The 16959-nt window shown below is 38.2% G+C and overlaps 1 protein-coding gene across 6 annotated transcripts in view; it reads right to left on the bottom strand.

Moving 5' to 3' along the window:
- The window catches only part of MECOM (MDS1 and EVI1 complex locus), a 555566-nt gene that overhangs the window by 53538 nt on the left and 485069 nt on the right, over positions 1-16959 (bottom strand). For 5 of the 6 annotated variants that reach the window (XM_042998288.1, XM_042998290.1, XM_042998289.1 and 2 more), the window contains exon 3: positions 5201-5335. In XM_042998288.1, coding sequence (XP_042854222.1) covers positions 5201-5335 — 135 coding nt within the window. Of the gene's footprint in view, positions 1-5200; positions 5336-8186; positions 8684-16959 lie in introns of those variants that run through there. The other variant, XM_015535249.2, reaches the window with a different exon arrangement.

The following is a 16959-nucleotide window of genomic DNA, read 5'->3' as shown; positions in this document are numbered from 1 at the left end:
GCCAGACAACATCCCCACCCCCCTAAGTCAGCTTAGGCACCGTTCACAAGGCCAGTCTCTGGGTATTGCCAGCTGGCATTCATCTTAAAACAGCAGAGCATAACTTTGGTATAAAAGTGGAACTTGACTTAAAAGGAAAGCAAAGAAAATGCCCAAAGCCAATAATAATTTTAACATCAAAAGAGGTCATAGAAAATGTGGACAGAAATCCTTGTAAAGGAAGAACAAATTAACAAATTACCTGACAGTTGATGCAAACATTTTTAAAAAGTGGAAAGAGGCGAACAAATTACATTTTACTTTTTACATAGCTGGTCTTCCCTGCTTTTTTTGCACAAATTACATTAATTGAATAATTCAGGAAAACATTTTTTTTCTCAGTAAAAAGCCAAAGAAAATAACTTGATAATTGAGCCCATAATAAGCTTGCAGTTATAGTACTGTTCTAGTGTCACAGCCGTCTGATTGAACCATTGACGTGGACGTAAGGAGAGGAAAAGTGGGTGTGCCAATTCAGCCATGATCGTCCTGGAAGCAGTTAAAACTTTATAAGGTAAAGCACAAACGAGAACAATGCCTGTTCCAACTGAAAACACTGTAGAATCTTGCTGCCGTTCATTAACCACAAGAGAGCTGGCAGAATCTCCTAAGTGAATGCTGACCTTGATTTCTCTGAGGGGCGCTCGTTCTATATCTTATTTCTTCAAAATATACATCAGGCATTGGATAATCTCTTATTGACACATTTCTTTTTACTCAAAGTGAACAGCAGACTTCTCTTATTCTACTTACTAAATACCAGCTGTCAAGGGCCTGTTTAAAAATGAAAGGACTTATCACCTTGTGTAAATGACAAGATTAATAATGTCTTGGGTTTCTGAGAACTTTATTCCAGTTATAGACCATGTTAAGGGAAGGCCAGGAGTTTGAATGAAACCGTGTTCCTTTCCATGACGCAGAATACATACACACGTATAAAATGTTACCCCAAAGCACACACCCAGCTCATTCTAATTATCATGAGTGGAAAGGCAGGTCTTAAGTCTAAAAAGTCAACTTACACAACTTGTGCCTTGGTGACCTGTCTGATTACAACCAATATGGTTTCACCATGAGGTAGAAGAGGAAAACCTGTGTCCAAAGAGCTATTGCATAAGTGCCTCAAATTTATGAACATATCATAGATGACAACTGGCCTTGTTTGAGGTGGATAGGGGGTCTATGGGTCATCTTGTCTTTGATCAAGGTGAAAATACCGAAATGTGGAGGTCTGAGGAAACTTCTTAAAGGATGGAGGGAAAGGCAGGAGTGGGTGGGACCAAATCTAAAGCAATGTGCTACACTCACCCAGCAGAATGGTCTGTAAAGACTACAAGACATCAAAGGAAAGGACATCAAAATATCCAGAATAAAAAAGAAAGAAAGAAAACCTAAGCAAGCCGTCTAGATGTTTGCTTCCTTAACATTAGACACATGGGTGAGTCTAGATGTAAATGAAACTCAAAGTAATTAACTGTTTTCATGCTTCCTCTACATATTTGGTCCTCCTGAGGACCTATTCTGGAAAGAGCTGTCATTATCCAACTCTCTGCTTTTGCTCCTGCCCTGCTCTACCTCTCAGTGCCAGTTCTTGCTCCTGAAAACAACCAGGGACAATTTCAGACTGTTAAAATGTAAAAATATCGAAGCATTGTCTGTCTCAATAAAAATATGCGGCTAAATGCTGTACCACAACAGTGTGGCTATGTAACATTGTACAGAAACTTTAAGGAATATGGGGAAAATAATTAGGATTTCAAGGATAAAGAACCTTTGATATTATAATGGATCTTCTATTTTAGGACCTGAATGTGTTCAGAGCTTAATTTACTAGTGTCTTTGGTGTGGCCTTCTTCTACAAAGATAAATTACTATAGTTAATATAATATTTTCAGGGAGCTGGTAAAGGATATCAGCCAGAAGCTGCAGCTAGTTAGAAATTATGATTAAACGCTCATGCCAGTATTTCCGAACTCCTATCTCCAAAAGCATCACTGCAATAATTTTGAAAACATGAAGAGACATCTAAAAACAACAAACGTGAGTCTTTCTAGGAAGCAGTAAGAAAGAAAACTGCCACAAAGCTCACTCTGGCCTGGAAAAAAAAACCTGAAATAAAATAATTCACAGAAATCTACTGGAGAATTTAAATTTAAAAATTAAAATCCCTTCAGATAAAATGCTTGCACAGAGGTATTAGAAAAATGTTAATCAAACAGCCAGATGAACCAGATTACATCCTTTTCCAACTTTACTTGAAAATCAAAATCCATGCTGTTTCTAAGTACTTCTTCACCCCCAAACAAACCAAATATGGGTTTTATTCAGTACACGTTTTGACTGTCTCACTATCATCAACTGTATTATCATCTTAGCAAGAACATTTATTCACTTTTATACCACTCCTCTACATCATTATAAAACTGATCCACATTGATTAAGTTTGGTCTTTAATGTCAGAATTTCTAAAAATATCTACCTTCCCAAAAATAAACTATAATTTCTACACCCTTGTTTTGTTCTGGGCCATCTTTTCCCTTCTTTGTTAGATACAATAATTATTACAATGACCAGGCTACAGTGGAAAGATCCATCTGACATTCTTCCTCTTTATAGTCCAAGAGTTAATACCTGTCGTGGTATTAAAATTCCTTTTCTAAACTTGAGTTCTATCTCAGAATTGGAGTGAAGAGAAACACCTTTTTGTTTTGTTTTGTTTTGTTTTTTACAATTTCTCGAGAGTGCTTCATTTACTTTTGTGTTGTGCAGGTGAGCTGTTGTTTGTGTTTAATAATTGCCCCTGATCCAGAGTCCCTCTCTTTATGGACATTAAATATATCTCACACAATGGGAGTGTTCTTATGTGATGAGTTGTGCTTGCTCACCACTTGTCAGCTCTTACTCCTCATGGAAAAGAGAGCGAAAAAACAGACCTACAGAATCTCTTTAGTCAGCTCTTTTTTTCATTGTACCTAGTCCAGCATTCACATTTCAAAGCTGTCTGAAATTGCAGTCTTAATTAACTTTTAGAACTATGCATACAAGCTTACAGATGAATACGTTTATAACATATGCATACATTATCTGAGTGTCTGTTCTCTTTTGTCTTGTCAACTGGGCTAAGCAGGATTGTATGCATACATTGCCTATCACACAAATCTGACTTTTACCTCTCACTTTCCTGTCTCCTTGTTTATGGGTGAACTTACTTGACCATGTAATGTCAATTTCACAATGATGTTATTTGATATGCACTCTGTTACCATCTTAGATGTCTGCCAGTACAACACATATACTTAAAATGAGTGCTTACAGCAATAATAGGTGTGTGTCTAATATTGACCTTTTATGCTTTTCCTGATTAACTATTTTCCCTGATTCTTCCATTAAAATACGTAAACATGCTATTCATTATATGCTGGTATGAAACCAGCATATTTTCTTTGGAAAGCAATATATCTCAAACATATACCTCAGAAGTAACTGTGTTAAAATTATAAATGCCTACCTTAATAAGCAAGCTAATTCAGAGTCAGCAATAGAAAAACAGTTTTGCTTTTTCAATGTAATTAACATTCCCAATGACGAGTGTATTTACCGTAAAATATTAGACACCTAAATATTAAATGAAAAATGTATTGGCCAAGAGTCCCATTCTTACCATCCTTTCACTGATCCTACAACAGTCTGATCTGTCCAATGAGACAGCTCTTATTGTCAGTAAATATGAATAGCAAATAATTATTATGATATAAATACATTATTTCATCTTACAGCTCTCTTTTGAGGTCCATCAACTCCTTTATTTTAAGAAACATAGCATGAAAAATTCATTCATTTATATAACACCTATGTATTTCCCACATCTACAAATAGTGTGCGCTCAAAAAGTGTTGTTGATGTGACAGTAACTCATATGACGGACTTAGGATATTTTCTGCTCTCAATCAATAGCTAATTTAATAATGTTTTCATTTGTCAATAATGCCTCTTGTTTTCTTACAGCAAAGACAAAAAAACCCATTGATTGGTTTATTATTTTTGATATATGTTGAAGATTTTTAAATGATTCCCATTTAAACCTAATTTTACAATTTATTACCTCATACAGTTTAGTCAGTAAAAATTATCTGGTAGCTGGTAAAATGCCAAAGAATAATCTCATAATGATGATTGAAACAGTCTTTGACCATATGACGCTAGCATTACTTAACAGCTTTCAATTGGAAACATCTAATTTAAACTTTTCTTTTCCTTGGTGGTGATTTTCACAGTAAATTTGCCAAACAACCATTGTAATATGGTCTTTGAAACATATTTAATTTAGGTAACCATTGGGTTAAAAGAAATAAATGATGGGTAACATAATTAAATTCTAACCCAGTAGTGTTTATAAAACAAAAAATTAACAGGCTAAACCTCTCGTTGTTTCAGGTATTGTCATACAAAGTTACAAGATTCATAACCTAACTTTATTGAGTGCAAAATATGCTTCATGATATTTTCATGATCTTATTTCATAGCTATTGTTATTACAGTTAACCTCACTACATGGGCCTCCATAAAGCAATTTCCAGCAGTGATATTTTTCTACTTTTCACATACACAAAAAAAAGAAGTATTTTGATTAATCTAAAAGTGTTTCTCATTTGTAATCAGGCAAGTCAATATAAAATGCATAGTCAGGTAAGTCCACATATAGATCATCCATATATATATCTACCTACTACTTCAAGTAAGATCTATATAATATTTCAAGTGTATCACTTCCATTTTCTGCACAAATTCATAAAGTGTTATTGAGTACCTCAATACTTTCTATGAATGTTTCCCTATTATGATGGTAAAGAAAAAAAGGTAAAGAACATCTAGCAATAAATAGTGCTCAGTGTTTAAATCATCCAATCACATTCAGAAAACTAGAACATTTATGCAGTTTACTGTTACAAAGTGAGTAAACCACCCAAAAAAGTAGCACTGGAAGAAAGCAGTGCTGCAAATAACTTTATTCTGCATCTTACTTATATTTGTACATTACCTTTCACCCTATCAACAAACAGGCCACAAGGGTCTACTGCAACTCACTGTTATTTTTATTCTTCAGGCTTCACTGATACTTTAGTGCTCTCAAAGAAAAGACAAGAAAATCTTTACAACGTACCTGATCATTTATCTGGCATGCAACGAGGTTGTGCTGATCATAACAGCCAGCGAACCTGATGTACTTGAGCCAGCTTCCTACATCTGGTTGACTAGCATCTACGCAGAACTTCACATTGCAAAACTCATCTAAGATCTGGAAGGAAGAAGATGAGAACAATCAGTTTCCATATCAGTTCATTCATTAGAATAGTTAATTGCTTGAAAATATTTTACTCGTGTGTAGTCCTCCTTTAAATCCTTTTTTAAAAAGTCAGACAGCATGCATATTAATAAAGGAGGTATGATAATAAATTATCTTAGAAGCAGCAATGTACTGTTTTTTAAAAGAACAAAGCGATTGTAAATTATTGCAAAAACTGATCAATTGATTTCAAAAAACGCTTGTTTCCTTGTTATGCATGAATGAGTGCTATTGACTTAGTTCTATTCAATGTGATTTTTATTAAAAAATAATATTGAATAGTACATATTAACATAATATTTCTAAACTAAGTTGTCAATGTTCAAGGTTCAGATTGTCTTCCCATGAAAGTGTATACTTTCACATTTTTGTCCTTTAAATTCATTCAATTAAAAAAACTTTAAATATTATTAAATTCCTTTTCACTCTGCATTTCACTACCATGAAACAACTAAATCATACCCTGAATTGAAAAAGATAATAAAATTTGTCTCATAGATGTTTCTGACAAAACTTAAGAAAAACAAATGAAAACAAACGATTGATACACACTCATGCAAAATATGGCAACCTAACACATGTCAATGCATGTTTCAATTTTATGTTTAGTAATCAAAATAACAAAATTGGCTTGTGAACAAGTAAAAATATATATAATAATACTGTAACAAATTGCCATCATTAAATATGTTTGTGTATTGTTATTTTTCATATGATATTACATTTGGCCTATCCTGAATATTAATTATTACTTAGGACACCTATTAAACAAAAATCTAAATGGGAAACATCTATTTTTGAGGTTTTGCATACTTAAACAAAACTATTCTGATTCACTAGCAGCAATAATGTTTTAAACATCAATATTAAAAGCTGCAGAGTCGTTGACCTAATGGGGAGTAACTAGAAAGGCTGGTAATGTTAATGTCAATCAGTTAATGCAAACTTGAGGAAGTTTCCTATCACAGACTAAATAAGACACTCTAGAACAAAAAAATCATTAAATAACTCCCAGAGAACCTTGCTGTATCCACACCTATCTAAAAGTAAAAACTAAACTCTTGGGTCCATAGACCAAAAGCAATCTTGCATAGAATTCAGGTATTCACCTAGTTGCAGATTCAACTCATTAACTCACCACAAACTTCAAGAAGCCCAGGGCTCTGAGAGCTCTAGTTAAGAGGCATTATGAATAAGCCTTTGGCCATGAGGCAATTAAAGGGCAATAAGTAGCCCCACAATTTAAAAAAGAAAAATCAAAACAGAAGATAGGGATAGTAATTGCTACACACACGTACACACACACACACACACACACACACATCTTTTTCAAGACACCTCTTCACACTAACAACAACAGAAAGTTTACATTAAATACCCTCTCTAGTGAGAAAGACAGATTTTAACAATCTCTTATTTTTTAAATTACAAACTTTAACTTGTTTTCTTCAACTCTCAACGCTGAGTAACTCAAATGGCAACTTGAGATCCCCCTCCCAGATGTCTACGAGAAGCATAAATAACAATAGCAATACACATTTTAAAATAGTAAAAAGTTGGTGTTTTTGTTTTGTTAGTTTTTTTGGCTTGTTTGGTTTCTGGTATTTGTTTTCTTGACTAGCAAAAACAAAAAGGCAGTTCTACTGACACAGGAGAGAAATATTTAATGAAGGAAATAGAGTGAAGTCAGTGAAATGCAACACCAGTTCCATTTCATATTTGCAGAAAGTGGAAAACTTGTTAATTTCAAAGTCAAGCATCATCTATCCCCTTGGCTTTCCAGCATTCCCTTTTGCGGGGGGCAGGGAGTTAAGTATTGCATATACTGCACATAAAAATTCTAGGTGTAATTTTATTCCGTGTTAACATTATTGCCATTGCCACTGTCAACAGTGAAATTAATTTAAAAACAGGTTCATTCCCAAAGAATGTCTTTTTACATATATGTTACATGATTATTCAAATATTTCATCAACATATTAACTTTCTTACTCTCAATATTCTTGCCCCAAGACAAAAGCTGAACTTTCTCCAGAAACGTTTCCCCCCCTGGGTGAATTATTCACTTTTGATTTGCTAGCAGAACTGCATTTGTCTCCCAAATGTCTTAATCGTCTCGGAAATCTCGAATAAAATAAAGTAACAACACATCTTCTGTCATTTCATCTAACACACTGCTGTGTTTTTAAAGGCTGTCAAGTTCCAAAGATAGCTTAAAAAAAAAAAAAAAAGAATTCCCTTTAGGTGGACTTTAGAGAAAGGCCCTTTCAAAAACCAACAGCAAAAGGAAAGAAAAAAAAAAAAATCCCTACATTCTAGCCAAAGGGTCCGAATGTGACTTTCTCGCGAAGCAGCACACGATGTTGGACAGCAAAGCTGTTACTTGGCAAGGTGGAACTCGGCCGAAAGCGGCTCCAAAGTCGCGTGGCCGGTGCCAGGAATTCAGATTTTGGCAACCCCACCTTCTGCGTCCCTGATACCGACGGACAGACACACGGAGGGAGGGGAAGTAGGAGACGAGCGAGAGGGAAAAAAGGCCGACAGCCGGGAGAGAGACCCACCGAAGGCCGGACGACCCACCCCGGAGACGCGTCCAGACCGCACCGTCAGGAGGAACAAGGAAATCGCCAGTCCCAGCAACGTAGATAAGCAGCAGGGCTCCGCGAGACTGCGGGCAAGTAGGAAAAGAAGGCTGGGGGGGCGGGGGGTGCCCCGGAGAAGGGGTGCCAAGGCAGAAAAGTGTCCGAAGTTACAAACTATGCACATCGCCAAGACTTTTTTTTTTTTAAGTGCGTTCTCTTACCTTAAGATTTCTATGGCCTCAACTCAGCAATAAAAGGCAATCACAGAAGAATTAAAACAAACAAAATAAAATAATCAGCAGCCCCCAGCTTTCCTGCACGAAAATCCTTTCAAACGATCCCGAACCACATTTCGGGATGTTTAAAAAAAAAAAAAAAAGAAAAAAAGAAAAAAAAAAGAAAAGAAAGAAAAAGGAAAAAAGAAAGCCTCGCGTCTCGATTTCCGAATAGGTCTCTGATAACTTTGTCCGTTTCTAGGATCTGCTCGCCAGGACCACGCGTTTCAGATTTATTGTCCGCCAACAGTGTATTTTTAAGACCAGAAATGAAGTCTCCTTTCGTCTGGGTGACCCGGGTTTGGTGTGTTTTGGCTTTTTTTTCCCCCTTCCTAAATGAGCTCGGAGCTATTCCTTCTGGTTCACATCACCTCCCTCTTTTCTCACTTTCTCTTGCTCTTATCAGCCCGATGTGTAATGAAAGTTATCTGAAACCCACTAAAACTTCTTCCACTTCTCTCTCCCAGTTCCAGGGGGGGGTGGGGGGGACAGGCAGGAGGGGCAGAGTTTGAAAAGGTGGGGGGCCTGGGGAGGCGAGGGGAGCTCTAGCCCCCTTTCAGATCCTCCGTAGCGCCTTCCCCAGTCCTAGACCCTCACGGGATCGTCCCCTTTCGCAACTCCAAGCGCAGCCGCCGGGTTTCTATTTCATGAACTGTCTCTTTAAAGAAGATCTGCTCGGCCATCCAGAAAGAACCCGGGGCGAGGGAGAAAGGGAGCTATCTCCCGCCGCCCAGAGTGTCGGAAGCCAGACGGGGCTCCTCTTTCAGTAAATTTTTAAAGTGACAGCAGCCTCCTCTGGCGGGAGAGGTCACAAAAAGGTCGCCAAGACCCAAGTCCTATAGGGACAGACTGATTATGGATACACCATCCCCCTTAAGCATGTAGATTTCTCCGGGTAAACAACCAATGGGGAGATCTCGCCAGACAGGATTTCTTTCCCTAGGGAAATATCCTCTGTTTAGGTGTCCTGAAAGCACAAGTGTAAGTGTGTGTGTGTGCGTGCGTGTGTGTGTGTGTGTGTGTGTGTGCGTGTGTGTGTTGGAGGTGGGGGATGGGAGTGATCCGGTGGAGAAGTGCTTTGGGGGAGTGTGAGGGTGTGTGCACCAAGCCTGGGGGTGGGGCGCTGGAGGGGGCGAGAATGAGAATGGGGTTTAGGGTGAAGAGACACTGGCTCATGCTAAACCTCATAATTAGTTTAGAAATTCTCAGAAAACAACAGCCTAACAGTGAAAGTTGACATGTCCATTTCCAGTTTTCTGCTAAGCATCTTTTTAAATGATTATTATTGAAATTCATGCTCTGTTCTCTATTATTATAGTTAGGTCAGCTGAAGAGCATGCTACTTTTTCAAATCATGTTTGTCTTAAAAGAAGTAATTTCAAAATCTGAAACATGTTTTGCCAATAACCTGCCCAAATAGCGTATTAAGGTCTTGGAGAGATTGACAATTGTCTGGTGAGTTTTTGCCATATTCTGTAATACGTTAATTAAAACACCATTAACGACCAAAAGTGGAATTAAGCAGTTTGACAACTCAGGTTATTTTTAAAGTTTTAACATTATAAATACTGCTTTGGGGGATCAGTACTGTACGGTGATTAATAACTTTCTAATATAAATGGTCACTTTTTATCAAAACATTTCAGAAACAGCACCGGAAGAAGGAATATAGGAATGCGTGACAAAATAAAAGAGTCTACGGATTTACCTATAGCCAACCTTTGAAATTTTAGTAAAACCCAACGGTTAAATGGAAATAATTTTTTTTTTATCACAAAACTCCATTCATGAAAACAAATGAACAAATCCAACTTCTCAACTCAACAATGGAAAGTTAAGCAAAGTAAGCCGGTCGAGGGACCCTTGAGGGGGAGGGGCGGAGGGAAAGGCTATGGAAAGCGTGCTTATGTTGAACTTTATCAGCGAACGGGGACAACGCCAAGTCCCCTTTTTGTTTTCTCCAAGTGCAAATAGACGTGTAAATCTAGTAGATGTATATTTCCCCAAAATGCTGATTTAAAAAACAAAAATAGTAACAAAAGGGAGGGATGTGGGAGAGAGAAAATGACAAGAGGTGGTGACTAATTCGTTTCGGTGGCCTGTTATCTGTGACATTGAACTGTTATTTCAGATAATGGCCATTGTTTGAGGAAAAATCGCACAGCAGTGGTAGGTAGGACAGGAAAAATCCTTTGTAAATAACCTAAAACCCGGTCAGATATTCCCATAGAGTTCGGCGCTTGAGAACCTTTAAGAGCCCCCGGTTTGCTGCCATTGATTTCCTGCCCTTCCTCAACTTGCCCATTGTCGGAGCCCTTTTTTTTTTTTTTTTTTTTTTTTAATTTAGCCATAAATTGGACCGGCTCGAGCTATGAGCTGTTCTATTTTCTTCCTGTCAGGATGAGGGATTTGTTTTATGATGCATTGTGTATTAAATACAAGTAATCTGGGGAACCGATTGCTTCAGACAGTGCGGCCTGATCAGGGGGTCTGAGAGCTGAGCGCCCCAATCCCCCGCCCCAGCCCCGCGGCCCCCGCCACCTTGCCCTTTACAAAGCGGCTCTGAAAAGGAGGAAATGTCGGTGGATAAACAAAAGGTCGGGAAGAATCTGTGGCAGGTTCTGGCTAAATTAGGATTTCGTGGAAAGGGCCTCGGAGTTTTTTCCCTTATATTGGGTTCGGGTGGGGGAGGCGGGGCGACTTTCAAGGTCTGGGTACTTGCAGATGTGGCTGAGGCCGGTAGATGGCGTTGCACCCCGAACTAAGGCGCTGCGGCTGCGGCTTCAACCACCCAGGTGAACCCCTGCCTTCCGCCGGGCGCCGGCCTCCGTCTTTGCCCTGCGCCCAGCACGCCGGCCCGCACTTCCCGAGCTTCTGGCCGAGGGCACCCTGCAGTCCAGAACCGCGGACACCCGCCTGAGCTAGGACTAGTTCCACGTAGGAAATTCTCTTCTCCAAACAGAGCCAAAAGTGTTAACGCCTTCTCTCTGAAACCTTGGAAGATTTATCTAGAGAGATGGGGGATTATTTAGCCTCATCATTATTTTATCAATATCATCATCATCAGTCTTGCTCTCTGCTGAATTACTAGTGAGAAAGACTAAAGGAAATCATCAGAAGGACCCGGGCAAACACGAAATATCAATCTCTCTCCCTCGCTCTTGCTCCCCCACCCTTCGCTCTCGCGCTCCCGCTCTCTCCCTCCCTCACACCCCGCCCCCTCTCTTTTTTGATTATATAATAACTTCGCGGAAAGACAGAGTCACCCCACTTTTCTTCCCCCGACGACGCAGCTTGAAGTTTACAAGTAGGGTCCTGAAATCCCAGAATAGTTAGATGGGCCTTGTTTCTCAAGAAAGGAGCCTCTTGCTATTTCCATAATAACCCTTTAGGAGAAGACCCTGACCCACCTCCTCCCGTAAGAAGTGAAACAGAAGAGGAGACGGAGCACTGGAGAAAAAAGGTTTTTGCACAGCGCTTGTTTTTCTCCCTGGTTAACTTGCTTTCCATCAGGAGGTTTCTAAAACAATAAATAAATACAAGGAGCCAAATACCACCACCAATTCCCTTTATTCCTTGGGATTTCGGGTGAAATCTGTTTACAGTAGTTCCCAGTTACAAATTAATCTGCAAAAGCCGCTGTCTGCTCAGCAGTAATCAGTAACATGCGTGTTCTGCAGTGTTTAACGCTGCCCTTGAAATGGGCTATTAAAAATAATGGTTTTACTATAATCTCAAACCAACTTTAATTTGCAAACATGTATCAGGACAAATGATCTAAATATTAAGGGGATGGAATGGAAGAACATACTATAACAAATGTATAGCTCTGGAGAAAGCAGAAAATAGACTGATTCATCACCACTGTTTAAGAAGAATCCTACTTTAAAAACATTTTTTTCCAGAAGGAATTATTGTTTTTTCTGTCCCAGTCTGTTAATTGTTGTTTACCAGGAAAAAGGCATTGGAAAATATGAGGTTTGAGTGTGAGTTGATAGATTTTCTGGGAGCTGTAAAGATCCCCCTTTGGCTGATGGCAGGGCTGGGGTGGGAGAGGTTAATGTGTTTTCTTCCTGGTTTGAAAAGGGCATAAACCCTCCTCAGGCCCCTTCCTTCCTCCCCCATCTGCGTGGATTGCAGAATCTTTAAAAGGCTCAAAGATTTCCAATAAGGCCACTGGCTCTGCCTTCATTGTGTAACTGTTTATTTAAAATAAGTCAATATATTAGTTAAAGCAGTAAGAAGTTAGTGCTTCAGTATTCAAGTGATTCCCACAAGACTGTAAGCTGATGCCTCTTTTAAGCCTTCAACTTCATGGCTGTCCCAGAAGTAAAAGTTCTGCTAATGGAGACCCTATGGGCATGGTACATTCCAGCACATCATTAAAGGAAAGAAAAGCAGTCCAGCCAAAGCCAGATGAAATGACTGCACTGTCCACTTTTAATAGGCTTCCTGTGGACAAACAGCCCTGTAACACTCTGCAGAGGACAATATTTAAAAACAAGACAACTTGCTGGCAGTTTTCAATACCATAAAGTTAATAAAGTATGTTCCCATTCACCCTGACATTATGTTTTTAGTTTATAGAGGAAGGCACTTTATAACCTCAGCCTAAGTAGACTTCCCTTAATTCCACAGCTTTGGGTTTCTTGAGGTGGCTAAATATACACTGAACTTCAAGCCTGACATTTTTGTTTTAACACTCTTTTTTTGTAGCTTTTCAAGAACATACAAGTGCATTTTTACATTTCTCAAGTGCAGTTTCATTCATGGAGATCCTGTTAAATCTTGTTTCATACAGTTCATGTCAAGAAGCATGAAATAATCTGAGAAATTGACATTTGGCTGAACAATAACTGCTTGCTAATTAAATTAGCTTCATGTATAGATATTGATGTGTGTTTAAAAAGAAAATCGATGCTTTCTTTTCCACATCAGAACAGGATTTTGTAAAATCTAACTTAGCTGAGACTAAGATAAGAAAAAATATAGTAAGTACGTCTTTAGGACTCAAGAGACTCCCCACTGATTTTCCTATAAATATTTTTCCCAATACAGAAACTCCCAATTTGTCTCTCCTTCTTCTTTCCCTCCAGATTCTTGACCACCTACAAGTTCTTCTCCCAAATCCTTTTACTTAAAGAGTAAGCCTTGTAATGAAGCATAACATCTAGCCAGAGAAACTAGGTCAGAAAGCCAAGGAATCAAAGGAATATTTTGTTTAATTTTAGTTTATATGTTTTAATCAGGGGCGTATTTCCCAAGATGGGCCCCCTAAATTTGAAGGTGAATTCTGTGGTGCTGGGTAGGTAGACACAAACAAAACAGTCCAGCACAGTAAGTTTACAAACAAAAAGGGCTTGGAATGTCTATAGTCACAAACACACATCATCACTCCTCAGGAGAGATGTTTCTTGTCTCTCTTGATGGACTTTGTTTTTTGTTTTGTTGTTGTTGTTGTTTTTAATCTATGGGTGTGGGGGGGCTGTTGAAAAAAAATGAAAAAAGGAAATTAAACGTAAAAAAAATGTAAATAAAAAATTTCCCTTGGTCTGGAAATGGGCCCTACTGAAAGCATGTTAATCCCCACCTCAGTAATTTGGTTCTCCAGGAGAAGACAGAAGCCCTGCTGCTGTGCCCTGCACTTCATAAATCACATCTTTATGTGGACAAGGTCAGGGCACCTAACAGCTCAGACATGGGCCTTTGCAGTGGCTCGAGGATTCAGGCATGTTTACTCTCCCGCTCGGCTCTCCGAGGAGTAGTCCAGCACGCTTCTAATTACTTTTGATTATTTTCATTTGCTGGGGTCAGTCTGGCTTGCCAGGACTGCTGGAGGCTTGATTTCCTACAAATCTCGATGTCTTTGTAGGACGGCACTGTGTGCGTGCAGAATTAGCACCCCGTTATTGTCCCTACAGCATGGGATCCCTCAAAACAGATACTGTGATATAAAAGTTTCCCCAGTGAACCATTACCTACTTCCAATTTATTAATTAACTACACAAGCATAATCACCTAGCTGATCTTTTAAAAAATGCAGATGACTTTCTTACCATTTGAGTATTTTATCGTATATTTGGCCATGCTGAAAGTGAATTTCGCTTCTTTTTTACCATTTTTTTTTATTTTTTTGCTTTACTCTAAATATATTTAGTAATGACTAGCAGCCCTTTGGAAACTAAGATGAAATACTTTGCTGAGACAACAGCTCTAGTGAATAAATTATTATACTCAAAGATTTATTTCCTAAACTCCAATTAAGACTGCCATATTTAAAATATTTTTTGTTTGGCTATTTTGATGTATTTCAGTCCTAAGCTATTACGCTGAGTGGTTATTTTGTGGCGAAAGCACAACAACAACAAATTCATACGAAGTTTAAATGAAAACACTGTTATAAAATAAAAACTTTAATAGAATATAGTAAAATTTTGGTAGAGAAAAAGAGATGAAATACCATTATTTTTCTCTTCTTTATCCACCCAAAGTAGAAATGTTTAATGCTCTGACGTATATGCATTAAAAGATGCATTAAAAAAAAACTAAACAAATACATATTCACAAAAACTGAAAAATAAGTAATTGCAAAAAACATACAACACATCAATCTGGCTGTTGAGACAATGAACATTTTTAGGTCACTGAGCAAAAATTACTTTTATCTTTTTCTTTTTTAGATGATAACTTGGATCATGATTACAATTAGTCTTCAAAAGCCAAATTCCTCATTCTTCCTAACTTTGGATCAAAGAATGAATGTACTAAATGCTTTTAGAATTAACTCCAATTCTGTTAGGAATTAATTTTTAATTATTTTATTAATTTTAATTAATTCAATCTCTCGAGACACTATTCAGCACATTATGCAATAACTTGAGGGTCAGCTTCTTCCCTGAGGCTATGAAAACACCGTTGCTTTAGTGGTTGTAGACTCATAATTTTGTGGGGAAAGTGAGCTGGAAGACCTTTCTCTACTTCTGTCTCCACCCCTAGCTATGTGCCTTTGGGTAAGTCACTTAACCTTTGAGTTGGTTTCCATGAGAGTTTCATAATATCAGCCTAACAGGAATGTTGGGAAAATAAATCGGGTAATATGAGTGTGAACTGCTCTGAGTTCATGGGAACAGGTCAAAATACTATAAGCTTCACAGTATTGGTGTTGGTATAATGGGTTAGAACAGACTTACATACACACACAATGAGGAAGATAGTCTAGTCTGTATTTTGAAGAATGGCAAAATCGAAGTATTTTTCTATCCTCTTTCTTCCATTCCAATGCCAGTTGCCCTAATCCTTACCCTGACCTACGGAAGAGAAGAATTTTAAGAAAAATGTTTTTGCTCTCTCAAGCTGTGCTACCCCTGAAGATGTCTGTCTCTGTCGGGCTTGCAGCTGAGTTTGTTCTGTCCTACCCACTGCGTTCTCTGCCAATCAGTAAGAGGGAGAGCTCTGAGGCAGAGGTAAAATGTCATTGAGGTTAAGATCCCTAAAAACCAGGTTAGGAAGCCATCCACACACATATACACACCCATACACACACATCTGGACTAGTTTTAGGTCAATATTTATTACCAAGGCCAGTAAACTTATTCTCTACCATGTCCTCTGGTAGACTTTAAGTGCCAGAATAGCAGGGATTGGGTATATTTTATTTGCTTCTATTGCCCAGAGCCTAATACAACACCTGGAGGTATTGTACCTCATATGGTACCTCATATGGAGGTATTCAGTAGATGTTTGTTGAAAAAATGTGTGAGAATCTTCCTCGCTTTTCATTCCCACCCATGGATGCCCAGCTTAGATGCCTGTTACCTGTTGTCTGAATTATTGCAATGACCTCTTAACAGATCGTCTGACTACAGCTCACCTTCCCACTAGTTGATGCTCAATACTGTTCATCTTCCCCAGCATCAGCTCTTAATCACTTTTCTGTTCAAAATTCTTCAATGGGTTTCAGTTGTCTAATGATTCAGTATAAACTCATTCCATTTTTTGACAATTAAATGAAGAGATGTAAGTAAATCACTTAGAATCATGCATGGTGCATACCATATGGTCAATTAAAGCAGCTATTATTATTATTGGTATTACTAAAATAATTGTTATTCTAACCATTATTGTTCCTCGGCCTATAATCCATTTTGCCTTGATTATCTTGGATGAAATCTTATCTGCCCTTCAAAGACCCCCTTTTTTATGCCCACTGATTCCTACCAACCAAGTCTGACCTTTTTTCATCATTCACCCCAAATCATCTTTGCTTCAATTCTGGTTTATAGCCAGGTCTACCTTGCCTTACAGTAGTGTTCGTTACTAAAGTCATTGCTCACTGTTCATTATTAAAATCATCAAAAATCCTTCTTAAGGGTCATTGTAGCTTAAATTCTTAAAGATGGGATCAAGTTTCATTCATACTAACATCTTCAGCCCCATCTTTTCATAATGGGCTAAGACTACCTTTGAACTTCCCTTGTAAGAGTAAATTCATTATGCCTAGATGTATGAGGAATTGCTATAATAGCCAAGAAAACTGGACTATTTAACATTGTACCCCCATGGGAATCAACTGATGCCCTGATAAGTCTCTTTTAGGGAATTTAGAGATAGAAACTCCTGCCACTGCTAATGTCCAGAAGCAGCACGTTACTGCTCCCTATCACTCATATTTATGTTTCTGTTCTATCTGCCCTTTACCTGAGTGCCAACCCTGGACAAC

Source organism: Panthera tigris, chromosome C2, assembly GCF_018350195.1.
Source record: "Panthera tigris isolate Pti1 chromosome C2, P.tigris_Pti1_mat1.1, whole genome shotgun sequence".
Classification (NCBI taxonomy): Eukaryota; Metazoa; Chordata; class Mammalia; order Carnivora; family Felidae; genus Panthera; species Panthera tigris.
Note: the sequence above shows the minus strand (reverse complement) of the source record. Positions and strands in the feature narration are given on the sequence as shown.